The 15,781-nt window shown below is 37.8% G+C and overlaps 1 protein-coding gene across 3 annotated transcripts in view; it reads right to left on the bottom strand.

Moving 5' to 3' along the window:
• Positions 1 to 15,781, bottom strand: part of Tank (TRAF family member associated NFKB activator) — a 76,387-nt gene that overhangs the window by 43,857 nt on the left and 16,749 nt on the right. For 2 of the 3 annotated variants that reach the window (XM_048425697.3, XM_048425696.3), the window contains exon 2: positions 901 to 1,048. In XM_048425697.3, the coding sequence (XP_048281654.1) occupies positions 901 to 999 (99 nt within the window). In that variant the 5' untranslated portion in view covers positions 1,000 to 1,048. Of the gene's footprint in view, positions 1 to 900; positions 1,049 to 7,308; positions 7,328 to 15,781 lie in introns of those variants that run through there. The other variant, XR_007230307.2, reaches the window with a different exon arrangement.

Below are 15,781 nucleotides of genomic sequence, written 5' to 3'. Positions count from 1 at the left end.
ATTCTGAGGCCTGCAGAACGCTTCCAATCAATAATTGGTCAATTTCAGTGTTACCCTGTGCTAGAGGGCCAGGCAGACCAGTATGGGATCGGATGTGTGTTATGTACATTGGACAAAGCCTATTCCTAATTATGTCCTGTACCTGGATAAACAATGAAGTCAACTCTGTGTCATCTGGTATGAATTCAGCGGTTTCAATATGCAAGATAACTCTTTCTGCATATTGTGAATCTGTAACTATATTAAGAGGTTCTTTAAAATCCCTTAGCACCATAAGAATGGCATATAATTCTGCCTTCTGGACAGAATTATAAGGGCTTTGTTCCACCTTACTCAGTTCTTCCGATTTATAACCTGCTTTCCCTGTTTTATTTGCATCGGTATAAAATGTCCGGGCTCCAGTTATTGGAGCATCACATACAATTCTAGGAAGAATCCAAGAAGTTCTCTTTATGAGGTTAAGTCTATCACTTTTGGGATAGTTGCTGTTAATTTCCCCCAAAAAATTAGCACAAGCTCTTTGCCATGGTTCATTATCTTCCCATAACTTTCTTATTTCCTCAGTAGTAAAAGGCACTATAATTTCTGCTGGGTCTATACCTGCTAGTTGACTTTATATTTATTTCTTATATAAAATAGTGACACTTAAAAGCTACATATGGAGAAACAATGTTCTATCTTAATCATAATCACTCTAAATTGAATCCATCAAATCAACCTTTTCCATAGGACACAAAATGTTTTTAAAAGGTAACAAAAATGTCAATGTTATTATTTATTATTACACTCTTGTGTTTTAATAATTATAGTTCTCCAAATATTTTCTAGCAATAAAATATTCTCAATTCTTAACCTCAATTGCCCAGAAATATAATCAGCTTTCAAATCCAAAGCACACACCTTCTGCTGTAGCTCTCTTATTGCCGAGTCTCTGTCCATGCACGCTTGTCGGAAGGCTTCATATGCTCTGTTGAGTTGCTCACCAATGTTTTTATCCATTCCTCTTTGTCCTGTATCATCACTATAAAGGATGGGATGAATGCCAACTCTGGAAAATATCAGAACAACTTAGATAGTTATTAAAGTTACACACACTTTTTAAGTGTTTCCTAAAGAGTACTATAAACATAACACTAGGTGATATCAAGGTTTATAAAAACAAAAGTTTTACCTGAAATCATGACAAAAAATATGAAATCTACACTGTTAAGTAAAATGTTCTTTACTAATATTCCAGTTCCTAAGTCATAGTTCAGTTCATAAAAATACTGCTTTGGGAATAGGAACCTGTAAATATCGTCCAAAGATGGAGAAAGAGCATTATTAATACTTTAGCATAGAAATGAACAACAAGATTAGTAATGTGGGAAGGATTTCTTTTTACTAAATGGATCGTTACTTCTACTTATAAGGTGAATTCTTGCTACACTGAATTAGAACAAAACTAAATAGATAATAAATGTTTGTGGATGGAGTTCACACTGTTGCTATCACAGAGCAATTAAAATGTGTGAAAACGCTCTTATTTTAGAACAAAATCTAGGGAGAGCTCCTGTTGGATTGTACATTAAAAAAAAGAAAGCTCGCATCTCTTCAGGCTCAGCCCCACTACCTATTAGTCTCCTCGCTTCCCTGCTGCTTCTGAACTACACACGATTTTCTCCGAGGAGGGAATTTGGTTTTATCATCTCAGTTTGCCTAACATCCCTCTAATACACTCCTTGGCACTGAGCAGAGAGCTCCTTAATGATTATGACTCTTCCTGTGCAGTTATAAAAAACACAACCCGAACCTTCCTTTTAGGATTTTCTAAAAGCCACAGCAGAGATTCAATTCTCTACTGGTTTTTAAGGATAACCAGCTTTTTGAGGGACCCCCAAAATCTTTATAATCTTGAAATTTTAAAACATATTTATTTTATGAAGTTATACCCAGGTGTCACAGCACAGATGTACAGGTTAGAGGACAACTTGCAGGAGTCTGTTCTCTTTCTCCACTATGTAGGTTCTGGGGATCAAGTACTTAAAACATTATATTTAAATAATTCACATAAAACAAAATCTAACATTTCCAAGTATATACTAGGTCATTTACTATGTGGTAGAACTGGTACAATTTTGTCAATTTTTAACCTGACAAAAACAGTGAACCTATTAAAAGCTAACATCAACTTCCCACCTCTCCATCTCCTAGCAAATAATTGGCCTGTTTGAATGGATTTGCCTCTTTGTAGCATTTTATATAGATGAAATGGTAAGGGCTGGGGATAGGTCAGTGGTAGAGAACTAATCTAACATGTTCAACACCCTCGTTTAACCATAATAATCATAAAAATAAACAAATAAATGTAATCATACAACACAAGGTCTCAATGTGCAACTTCTTTCACATAAGAAATTATTCTTGAGGTTCATCCATGTTGTAGAATATAACAATAATTCATTCTTTTGTACAGCCGAATATATTCCAAATATTGTATATTCACTAAATGGATAATAACATTTTCTTTATCCATTTCTCAATTGCTGGATATCCAGGTTTTTTCAACTTTTAGGCTACTATGAATAAAACTATGAACATTTGTGTATAGATTAAAAGTTTTAATAATTTATTATTTTACATATACAGGTGGCTTTTTTCTGCATGTATATCTGTATACCACATACATGCTCAGTATCTAGAGGTCAGAGGGAGGAGGGCATCAAATCCCCTGGGACTGGAATTACAGAGGGTTGTGAGTCAGCATGTGGGTGCTGGGAATAGAACCTGGGTCCTCTGGAAGTGTAGTCAGTATTCTTAACTAATAAGCAGTCATTATGCTCCAGTTCCCTGTAGAGAGGAATTTCTAGGTCAAATGATAATTCTATGCTTAACTATTTTGAGTCTGTCAAATTGCTTCCATAATGGTTGTGCAATTTTACATTTCCACTAGCAATGCACAAAGGTTCCAATTTTTCTACATTCTCACAACACTTTCTATAGTCCTTTTAAAAAAATGTAGTTCCTCATGACATCTAAGAACCACAAGAATCATCAGCATGGCAATAATGGCATTCATGTTGGAGCTAACCAACGATTGTCTAACTGGACTTAAGGCCCATTTAGCAGAAGAGAAAGCACTCCTGGTATTAAAAATCATCCAGTTTCGCTAGGTTAGTGAGGTTACGGATCTTAGAGAGCCTACTATCCTCACTTTACTAGAGCAGCATAATTCCTAACTCCATTCTCAGTATTATCCTCATACTCACAGTGAAGAGTAGGTCCCACCCTCATCAGAGAAACTTCGGCAAATGGGAACCAACACAGAAAACCACAAGAGGACAGAATACAGAGATTAACAGATGGTTGGGGAATCCCTGGTGTGGATATGTGAACAACACAAATCCTCACGTAAGGCTCAAAGAACACCTGGAAAGATGGCACAGAAAGACTGTAAGAGCCAGAGGACTACTAGGACGTCTGCTGTGAGACTGTGCCCCCTAGGAAGGCTGCCTAAGCTAAGGTCTGAACAACAGCACCAACAGACATGCTAATGCAGCAGGGAAAATCTCCCGGGGGTGAGGAACAAGCCTAGGCAAAGAATTACAAGTTAACTAATGACAGAGAGAGAGAGAGAGAGAGAGAGAGAGAGAGAGAGAGAGAGAGAGAGAGAGAGAGAGAGAGAGAGAGAAAGAGAGAGAATTGGCCTCACCAAGGACGAGTTCCCTAACTGGTTACCATTATGTGGACAGACTTTTCCTGAGGAGAGTCAATATACACTTCCACTCACCCCAAATAGGAAGCCTGTGACAGACAAAAGTACAGATACCACCAAAGTTCAACTTGGTAAATCAATGAGTTTTGCTGTGGTTCTTACAGAAATGACTCAAGGACAACAAAGCCTATCCCAGCTTGGGTGATAGCTCACAAAACTTGGAAACCTGGAGCATACTGCACAGCCTATAGGCAGCTCAACAGGTTGGAAGGTGTCCCTTCCAGGTGGCTCCATTGGTCTGACCCTTTCCAGACAGTTCAGCTGGGGTCCTTTTTCTTTCAGATTGCTTGGCTGGTCCTTGCTTCTTCTAGGCTGTTGGGCTGGCCAGAATCTTCTTTAAAGCTTGGCTAGACTGTCAGTGACTCTAAGCAGTCTACTATTCACATACTTTTGGAAAGAGAGGACTAGAGAATCTGGTCAGTTTCAGGGACTTCCTGAAGCTATTCTCAATTGTTTACTTCCTGTCATAACTGAGCTTCTTTGCAGGATGGAGTGTCTGACCTACCCTTAGAGATCCTGTTGTTCTGTCTCCTTGTAAATAATTGGTCCTAATAACCAGTTGCTTTACTTTCTTTTATAGCTTATGTCTTAACAAGTTTCCTTCCAAAATTATCTCATCTTAAAAATATGTTTTTAATTAAAATATAGCTATATATGCTGAGAAATTAAGTTTTGGGTGATACAAATAAGTAAATGATACATCATTTAATTCAATCAGTTTGGTTGATACAAATAAATAAATGTTACATTTTATTCAACCAAGAAGGGAAATGTGTGCTACATTAGTGACATTGACCAGAGGAAAAGGAAGGTCTCTGGGTAGAATTACATGTCAATTACATTTTGGTGTGCTTTTTGAAAAAAATTATCACCCTCCAGGAAAATACTTTTCATTGAATTAAACATGCTCAAATCCAAACACTGTGACCAATCACCTCCTCTTAGGTTCTCATTTTTTAGCAGGTATTGATGAGGGACACTCTCAAATGGGTGTAATTATCAAAAAGCTGTCTTTGTCATTTATTTCAACTTTCAGCTGGATGGAATGATGTAGTGGTAAGGCTCCCAGAAAAGGAAGAACAAGAATGAAGAAGCTTAGGCCCTTGACACTGAAGTTGCTAGGTCAGGTCTGGACATCCCGTACTTCAATTTTAGTTTTATGAAGAAGAAACCATTTATCTTGGCTAACCACTGTCCACTGTTCTGTGGATTTCTAAAAGAAAAGAGATGAACTATATATAATATATAAACACGAGACAGGTTTAGTGCTGAACACATAGTATACGATGTGTTTTTTTTTTTTTTTTTGCTCAGGAGACAAATAGTCATGGGGTTTACCTTTTTACTCATTAAACCTTATAATTTAGTGAGGTGGACATATAAGAAAATAATCAACCCAAGAAGCTAGTTAAATGTTAGATAAAAGGCATGATCATATTTTGATAGGGATTTGTCTAGCAAAAGAGTTAAGTATTTGCAAGACTTCATGGTTGGGTCAATGGTTGAAGTCTTGTGCATTTTTGTCTTAGAAAAGAATGAGCTGTTAAAGAACTAAACAAGATTCAAATACACAAAAAAATTAAATAAAAGAATTGTGAAAACTTCATACAGGATATGACAAAATGGGTCCTAAAAGATGAGAGCGACTTTAGAAGTACAGAATTAGAGAAATAGCATTCACTCAGAAACAGCAAAGGCACAAAGAGGCTGTATTTGGTGACTGGGGTATTCTATTTATGGAAGTCCAGTGCAGAGAGTATGCGAGAGGGAGAGTCTAGATATGGTACAGTCAATCATCATGTATGACTGCGCTGCATGTTATTCATAAAGCTTACTATTAGAGCGGCCCTTCCGGGACTGCAGAGTGCAGTTACTGCATAAACTCCGAACATGCTCAGGGAAGAGCAGACTGTAGTAAGCTCAAAATATCACTAAAAAACTCAGACTTTCAACTGTTGAACTACGGGTTTAATCAACAGGGCACAGACATATTTTTATAAGGTAGACTTGATTTTTCATGTCCTTGATTTCAAACAAAGGGGACTGTCCAGGTATAGCCTATTCAGTGTATCAGCTACACTCACGGAGTATGTATCCAAGGAGGAGGCCATTGCTGTTGTTTGAAAGTGGCTCAAACATTTCAATGCTTAGTCCTTAACAACTGGTGCTCTTTGGGAAGGAAGTGGAACCTTCAGAAGATAGCACTTTGGTAGGTGTGGGCCTTGGAGTTTGATAGTCTGGTCCCACTTTTTTGTGTTCTCTCTCTTTGCTTCCTTACTGGATTAGTGTGTCCAGGTGTCTCACACTTCTGCCCATACAGCTTAAACTATAAGCCATTGCCTTCATAAACCGTTCCTTGCCAAGCACTTTGGTATGGTGGCACATCTATAATTTCAGCTTAAGAGACTGAGGCAGGAGGACTATCACATGTCTGAAGCCAGTCTGGGCTATATAGTAATACCCTATGTCCCAAAAAACAATCAAGCAACCAAATAAACTGAAAAGACAAAAAATAGCCTTTCATATAAAATATAACAGAAGCTACAGTCACCAGGGACATTTCTGAAGCATCTTCAGCAGCATCTATGTGCCTCCTAGATCATACATGAAGCTTCATTAACTATGTTAGTTTTGCTATTCACTGTAAGATAGCTAAAGAACTGGTTTCATAAAGCATGGAAATACCGTTGTACTCTGATTTAGAGTCACCACCAAAGCTTATGTAAAGTACCAAGTCTTCAGAATAAAGAAAATTTATCATCTATAAAAATAAAACAAAACAAAATCCTAATTATATTTTTTTTTTTAAAAAAAAAAAGAAAAATAGAGAGAAGGTAAGACTGGATGCTAGGCTAGCATGGAGTGCATGCAGACCAGCAAAGAAAATGATGTGGGAATAGTCTTTAGAAACTACTGCTATATTCTAGATAATAGTGAATAAAACCAGAGAAAATAAAAGGTGAGTAGATTCAAGAGACACTTCAAAGTTGAAATTAACATGATTTCTGATGGCCAACTTGATAAGAAGGCACTAAAGATTCTATACTAGTCAGACACAAAATGGGTGCTAGGCTCTGTATCCTGCTCAACACAGTAGCTAAGGTGGTTCTGCTGCAGGTGGTCCATTAGTACTTCTCCCGAATTGTAAAAGGACAGTAGTGAAAGACATGGGAGAGGGACAACGCTTGGCAGGGTTGGGTGGGGAGGTTGAGGATACAGTGAACTAAATTTTGAACAAGAATGCTAGAAAAGATATTTAATAAGGAAGAAAGAGCCAATTGATAACTTATTAGAACTAAAGGTTAAATATGTTTTTTAATTCCTTGTGTCTGTTTTGAATGTTCTGACACTGTAGTGTGCCTCTCAACAGTCATATCCAACTCTTCTTACCAAGAAGATGTAGGAAAACTTCAATTTAAAAAGGAAATCACAAAGAGAGAATTTATTATTATAAATAATAAAGCAGAATTTATTATTATACCACTTTGTATCACTAACAGCTATACATTTTTTTCCTCTCCCACATATAAACCAAAAAAGACAGGCCTACTTACCTATAAGATGCTAGAAGGAAATCTAGGAAATTCATGAAACTTGCATTGTAACATAATTCTATGATTTTCTAAAAAGAGATTAGATTAACAAAATAAAAAGTAATGCAGGTCTTTACACACAGATAAACAACAGGAAAAATAAATCTCTGGCAGAGTGCTTGACCACATGACTTATTTTACTATTTCTGTGTGTACGGACATGTGCAGGTGGCCATGTACAGACTGGAGGTAAATGTTGGACGTCCTACTTGACATTCTCTACTTTACTCCCTTGACATAAAACTAAATTCTTACTCTGTCAGCTAGCAAGCACTACCAATGCTCCTGAAGGAAAGCATGCTCAGCCAGGTTAGGCCTTCTTACATGGATGCTGGAGACCTAGCAGGTCCTTATGCTTGCTCAACAAGTACTCTTACCCACGGAGCCATCTCTTTAGTCCTTGAACACAGGTCTTTTAAAAATACCTTTTCTATTCTATCAAGTTTATGACCATAAATTATAACAAGAGAGGGTTTTTTCAAAAGTAGTAGTTGGTCTCTATTGTAAGATCTTAATATGCCAGGCATGGCGGCACATATGTTTAATCCCAGCACTCATTTTGATGGGCAGATGAATGAGGTCCATGGAAAGGTCCATACACAGATATCTAAACATACAAACTCTCTTAGAGACAGAATATTTTATGAAATTGTAAACTAGTCTGGTCTGAAATCAGTTTTATATCATTTAACTTTTTTTCAGATATAAATGCAATTGATACAGAAGATAATTAACTCTCGCTTTCCCCAGTAGAATGGCACACACACACACAAAAAGGTAAAACTGATTAGATTTGATCTTCATAGTTAAGAAAAACTGGTGTGGCCCTAAAGAAGAGTGAAAAGTAGGTAACTTTGGCATAGATGGAGATCTAAAAACTGTTAGGCTTCTCAATGGTTTGGGGTAGATGGGGCTTATCAGAGCTATTCAGCAGTTCTAATAAGAATATGTTAAACAGCACAAAAATATTGACTCTAGATTTAAATGTACATTATACATTTAACATCACACCCTAAACGTCTTGGGAACGACTAGAGGAGAGATCTGAAGAGCTCTGAAACCTTATTTTATTTCTCACTGGAGTTCTCGCAACTGCTTCTAATAAAACAAGTTATGACTTGCAACCATTTGCCCAACACCTCTCGGTGTCCTCGGGGAAATTAAACACTGAGGTATGAAGAGCTATGCCAGTGGTTAAGAGCATGGAGGTTACGGCTTTATAATTACGAGGCCTTTGCCTCTTCCTATTTATCGGTGTAATATTCTCAAGGCTAAATGCTGCTCAGCAGTTTTAAACTTGTGATTTAAAGAGAAAATAGGCCTTTTTTGAGAAAAACTCCACTTCCTGAAATCTCACTCTCCTATAGAAGAGCTTTCTCTCTGCAATTCTCCCTCCCTTTTGTTCTGAAGCAGTAAGTGATGCAGGATGCTGCAGAGAGGCTGATCTGCTGACTCCTAAGTGTTCAGTACTAGTTTAGAAACAGAATTCTCCATCAATTTTTGTACAGCCTATGACATTTCTTATATTGTTCTTCTATGTTTGGAGAATATTTTAAAAGATTACTGAAAAACATTTTTCAAAGTTTCCATGTTAAGATTTTTTTCAAGACAGGGTTTCTCTGTGTAGCCCTGACTGTCCTCTAACTCATTCTGTGGACCAACCAGGCTGGCCTCAAAATCACAGAGCTCCACCTGTCTCTGCCTCCTGAGTGCTGGGATTAAAGGTGTGCGCCACCACCACCTGGCCTAATTTAGTCTTTATTTTATCAAAAGCAATACATATCTATAGTCTACTGAGACAAACAGCTCTACAAGGTTTAAAACGAACAACAGTCCCTTGCTTCTCTTCTGCATTTCCTACTTCACCTTGACTCTTTCTGTCTGATTACCAGTTTCTATCTCAGTATTTCTAAATAATATGCAATAACATCACAATGATTTTTCATTTTGTCTTCCCAGTATTCAAATAAGAATTTTATCTTTAAATACTCCCTACTTTACTGTTAAATACTCCCTACTTACTCTCCCCATTTTTCCTATTTTAGATTAGCATTCAGCACTTATTGTATTTTATTATAACACTACTGCTTAACTATATAAAATTCTATGGTTGCTTTCATTTCCTGAAATAAAACTATATAAAAATTCAATTGTTTTCTGTTGTTGTTGTTTTTTGTTCTCAGTTTTCTGTAACTTACACCCATCACAAATTAAGACTTGGGAAATTCACTCAATCTAGAAATCAATCCTCCAGTTCTTGAATTTCCTTGAATTTATTTTCAATTTTCTTACTTTTGTTTTATATTCTGAGACCCCTACTATATGGATGACGGAGCTTCTGAACTCTTACTCTATTTCCCCACTACTCTTCTTTGTCTCTGGTTGTTGGTTGGTTTGTTTGGAGACTGGATCTCCCTATGCAGCTCCTGCTGGTCCAAAAATTTATCACATAGGCTGGTGTCCAATTCAGAGATGTTTGCCTTTGCCTCCTGAGTGCTGAGAGTAAAGGTATATGCCACAATGCCTAGCCTTCCCCTGCCCCCAACCCTGCTTTATTTTGTTTTTCTAGAAGACAGGGTCTTGTTACATAGCTCAAGTTGACCTCAAGCCCTGAGATTTGTCACCACCTTTTATTATTTTCTCTGGAGCCAGGATTATGCTGCTAACAGAGCCAGCCAGCTCTGGATAAAGAAAGTAAGAACAAGAGTAAGGAGTGGTGCTGTAGGAGCTCGCTAAGACTTGGGGTACAAGTGCTCAACAATTCTCTACCTCCAATACTCCAGTTCATCCAAACCCACTGAAAAATCATGGCCTTAATGGTAAGAATTCTAACTCATCTACGCTGAAGTGATACATAATTCTTTAAAGTCTACTTTGTTCTTTTGTGGGGTGAGAGACAACTGTGGGAGAGTCAGAGGTAGGGAAGGCCCCAGCTGGGTTTCCCCAGCTGCTGAGACCACTGAACTTCTGGGTAAATGTTCTATCAGGGTTCACACTTGTGGTGAGAGGCCAATTCAAACCTAATGCAGTTTCAGGATGGGGAAAGGAAATCACCTTAAAAACATCAACCTCTTTACTTTGCCCTAGAGAAGGGCACCTGTCTTTCCCAATCCCTTCTGGGTGTGAATACTAAGAATTCACATTCTATTTCAGAAACGTTGCCACCTGAGCAGTAAAAGGCATGAAAAGAATGAAAAAGTAAAAGGCATAAAAAGCATGAAAGAAGCATTTTATCCTTTCTGCATCTCAACTATAGTTCCTCTAATTTTAGCCTTAGGAGCAAAACCCAGAAAAATCTGTCAATATCAGTACATACACACAAGTGAGACATCCTTTTCCTTAGTCGTGGATGGGTTAGGCAGACCTTTCAGGACACTCATGTTTTCCTTACTCAAAAGAAATGGTAGCCAGAGCTAGGACACTTAGAACTACACAGAGAAACCCTGTTTTGAAAAGCCATACAAATGAACAAACAAAACAACAACAACAACAAAAACGGCACAGAACTGTCATTCCTAATATTAATGATCATTTATCACTTAGAACTATGTAAGAGGCAATCAGCCAATTTCTCAAATGACAATTTGCATTTCTAGTCTGACTTTTCATGCAGTAAACTTTTGTTCTGGATATACTCATAGCATGCACACTAAACAACCTCTATATTCCAATTAGGCAGCTAATACAAAAGAAATTTTATTATAGTTCCAACAGTGTCAGAAATTTTTGCTCTGCATTTTTTTCTATAATCTGATTAACTAAAAATTATCAGGATAAACAAAATGGGCCAACTGATAAACTGAACCAAAGACCCCTGAGAAACACTTTGCTAAATGTGTGAACCTTTAAAATGTATCTTCCTGTGAAAATGTATCTTCCAGAAAGGAAATATTTTATAGGATTACACGTACAGTTTCAGTTTTGCTTTACTTCCTTGTTTTCTCTATAGTTCATTGGGATATATTCTAAAAACACGTGCTAGGGGATTTTTGCCACCATGTAAATACCATACTATATACACAGACAAAGCTAAATAGTACAGCCTATTCACATCCAGGCCGCATGGCATATCATCATATATGTGGGCCCTGTGACCACCAGGACTATGGCTGTACTTTCTTCTTCCAGACTTCTTATCAAATAAATGCCAGGGGTTCGAGTGTATAATTAGAGACCCAAACATCAGAAGAAAACCTGGGCATGTGATTTTCTATCTCTGAGCTAAATATAAATATGGCACTACCCAGTAAGCTGTGCTCAGGCATGAGTGATTGTTCTGTTGTGGGTTTTGTGGGAGTAGGGGGAAAGTGAGAAAAAGAAGGGGAGAGAGGGGGGAAAGAGGGGGAGAAAGGCATAGCGAGACAGAAACACGCTCCATGTGGTCTACGCTGGTTTTGAATGTCATTCTCCTGTCTCAGTCTGCCAAGTGGTGGGATTACAGGGAATGTGCCACCATGACATACTTCACAAGTAACGTTTAGGGAGTCTCAGTAGGGGCCATGCTAGAATCTAGAGAGACAGAAATGAGGACATGAAATTTTATATGGCTCATATAGTCTGTTCTCATAAGCTGAATAAACCAGACATTCACAGAGGAGAAAACGACAGAGAATGTTCATATGCAGCAGGTCATGTGCAGAGGGTGCGCACAACTGTGTGGGAAGAGCAGCTCAAATTATTATCTTCGATTTGTGAGATTTTACCAGAAATAAATTTTTCCTTTTATTTTTAATTAATTAATTATTTTCCAACTTGATCAGTTTCCCCACCCTCTCTTCCTCAATTTCATCCCCCAACCTCGCCCCCACCCCTATCCACTTCTCCTCCTTTCTCTTCAAAAAAGGACAGGCCTCCCATGTGTATCAGCTAGCCAAGGTATAACAAGTTGCAGTAAAATTAGACACCTCCTCTTCTATTAAGGCTAGACTAGGCAACCCAGTAGGAGGAAAGGGTCCCAAAAGCAGATAACAGAATCAGAGACAGCCCTGGCTCCCATCGTTAGGAGTCCCACAAGAAGACCAACTACACAACCATAACATATGTGCAGAGAGCCTAGAGTGATGGTACATGACTTCAATCACAACACTTGGGAGGCAGACGCAAGTAGATCTGTGAGTCTAAGGCCAGCCCAGTCTACAGAGTGAGTTCCAGGACAGCCAAGGCTATACAAAGAAACCCTGTCTCAAACCACCCCCTCAAGAAAACTAAACTATTTAACCATCCCATAGTAACAACTGATTTGCTAAGAGACTCAAATAACTTTTCTTCAAGCAATTTAAAGTAATAGGTTCTTCATACTGAAAAGATGGAAGTCTTTGATTTCCATCTTTATAGCAAGAAAGTCCACATCAAAATTAATTAGCTGTATGTGGCCCACTGCTCAATAAACGATTTCCCACATTCCATTCTACTGAAAATATTTCAAGGACTCATATTTCTAACTTGCTAAGTAACCAGTAAAATGCAATTCTCATTAGTTTTATTAGTCTAATCAAGTTCAAGGAATTCCCTACTTCAATGACTTAAAAGTTAGACTTCATTTTCATTGAAAACACTCTTTTGTGTGTATGTGAAGGAAAAATATTGGTTTAAGGTAAGTCAAAGTTATTATAGAGTATTGATACTTAAAACTATTCACACTCATCACATATTATCATTACGGAGACTTCATCTTTGAAAGAAAAGTCAAGTTACTGTACAGGATATTTTTCTGTAAGAAAACTAGCATTATTTATTCCCCCAATATCTTTCCCTCAAAAATAAGAAACAAAAATCCAAAAAGTTCTTTTAAAACTACCATTATTCTGAGCCTTGTGGTACAGGTTTGTAATCCCAGCTAGCAGGAAAGGCGAGGTAGAAGAATCTTAAGTTCAAGACCTGCCTGGCCTACAGTGTGAGATCAAGGTTAGAACTTAAAACAGAAACTCCTGGAATAATCCCAAATAAATAAAAGGGCATCAATCACAACAAGAGCAAAGAATTGATTTACTAATCTTGTTCAAACAACAACACTGCACACAAAACGAAAAATGAAGTAGGTAGAAGAATGTTATTGAGCAAAACACATTGCTTTTTATCCTCTTCTTCAATTCTGCTATGAAAGAAAAGGCGTTGCTTCTGCACAGACAAGTTCTATACCCTGAAGGAAACTATCAGCTTCACTACATTGTCTTTAGCTTCCCCATTTTGCTGGGAAACTTACTTTAATGGTAATAACAAGCTGTCACTGTGCTGTAGCCAGATCTCACAGGCAGTTTTAAAGGAAATAGGTGAGAAAATTTAAACTATTTACTATGACGTGAAATAGTTCAGGGTAAAGGTGGTATGTTGCATATGCATGGAGCAGTACTTTAAGGACTGATTATCAGTCAATCATACAAAAGCTGTCTTAGCTAAGATTTATACTGCTGTGATAAAACGTCATGGCCAGAAACAACTTGGAGAGAAAAGGGATTGATTACATAACAAAGTCTATCATTAAAGGTCAGGACAGGAAATCACACAGAGCAGGAACTCGAAGTCAGGAGCTGATACAGAGGCCATGGAAGAGTGCTGCTTACTGGCTTGCTCCTCATGGCTTCTTCACCCTGTTTTCATTTAGAACCAATACAGAGGTGGCACCATTTACAATGGGCTGTGCATTCCTACATTAATCACTAAATTAAAAATGCACCACAGGTTTGCCCACAGGTCATGTTGGTGGCATTTTCTTAACTATGTTTCTTCTCCAGCTTGTGTCAAGCTGACTTAAAAACAAAAGCCCACTTTTTTTTTTATTTTTACTGAGCTCTACATTTTTCTCTGCTCCCCTCCCTGCCTCTCCCCTTCCCACTTCAGCCCTCCCCCGAAGGTCCCCATGTTCCCAATTTACTCAGGAGATTTTGTCTTTTTTCTACTTTCTACTTCCCATGTAGATTAGATCTATGTAAGTCTCTCTTAGGGTCCTCATTGTAGTCTAAGTTCTCTGGGATTGTGGTTTGGAGGCTGGTTTTCTTTGCTTTATGTTTAAAAACCACCTATGAGTGAGTACATGTGATAATTTTCTTTCTGTGTCTGAGTTACCTCACTCAAAATAATGCTTTCTAGCTCCATCCATTTTCCTGCAAAATTCAAGATGTTATTTTTTTTCTGCAGTGTAGTACTCCATTGTGTTAATGTACCACATTTTCCTTATCCATTCTTTGGTTGAGGGGCATTCAGGTTGTTTCCAGGTTCTGGCTATGACAAACAAAGCTGCTATGAACATAGTTGAACACATGTCCTTGTGGCACGATTGAGCATCCTTTGGATATATACCCAAAAGTGGTATTACTGGGTCTTGAGGAAGGCTGTTTCCTAATTTTCTGAGAAATCGCCACACTGACATCCAAAGAGGTTGTACCAGCTTGCATTTCCACCAGCAATGCAGAAATGTTCTCTTTTCCCCACAACCTCTCCAGCATAAATTGCCATCAGTGTTTTTGATCTTGGCCATTCTTACAGGTGTAAGATGGAATCTCAGAGTTGTTTTGATTTGCATTTCTCTGATGACTAAGGATGTTGAACATTTCCTTAAGTGTCTTTCAGCTATTTTAGATTCCTCTGCTGAGAGTTCTCTGTTTAGGTCTGTACTCCATCTTTTTTAAATTGAATTATGTGTTCTTTTGGTGACCAATTTCTTGAGTTCTTTGTATATTTTGAAGATCAGACCTTTGTCTGATGTAGGGTTAGTGAAGATCTTTCCCCATTCTGTAGGCTGTCATTTTGTCTTGTTGACTGTGTCCTTTGCTTTACAGAAGCTTTTCAGTTTCAGGAGGTCCCACTTATTAATTGTTTCTCTCAGTGTCTGTGCTGCTGGGGTTATATTTAGGAAGTGGTCTCCAGTGCCAATGCGTTCAAGTGTACTTCCCACTTTCTCTTCTATAAGATTCAGTGTAGCTGGCTTTTTGTTGAGGTCTTTGATCCATTTGGACTTGAGTTTTGTGCATGGTGATAGATATAGGTCTATTTTCATTCTTCTACATGTTGATATCCAGTTATGCCAGCACCACTTCTTAAATATGCTTTCTTTTTTCCATTTGATATTTTTTTGCTTCTTTGTCAAAAATAAGGTGTTCGAAGATGTGTGGATTGATATCCGGGTCTTCTATTCAGTTCCATTGGTCCCCCTGTCTGTTCTTATGCCAATACCAGACTGTTTTCAGTACTGTAGCTCTGTAGTAGAGTTTGGAGTCAGGGATTGTGATGCCTCCAAAAGTTCTTTTATTGTACAGGTTTGTTTTGGCTATCCTGGGTTTTTAAAAAAGCCCACGTTTTAACTAAGTTTATTTTTAGTACTTAAATGCTAACTTATCTTTTATAGAATTATTCACTTAAAGAATTATTAGAGTTACACGTAAGTACACAATATGGAAAAGGACTCTGTGACTTCAGTTCTGTTCTTCCATCTTATTTT

This window comes from Myodes glareolus, chromosome 21, assembly GCF_982192425.1.
Source record: "Myodes glareolus chromosome 21, mMyoGla1.1, whole genome shotgun sequence".
NCBI classification, from domain to species: domain Eukaryota; kingdom Metazoa; phylum Chordata; class Mammalia; order Rodentia; family Cricetidae; genus Myodes; species Myodes glareolus.
The sequence above is the reverse complement of the archived record's forward strand: the minus strand, read 5'-3'. Positions and strand labels throughout refer to the sequence as shown.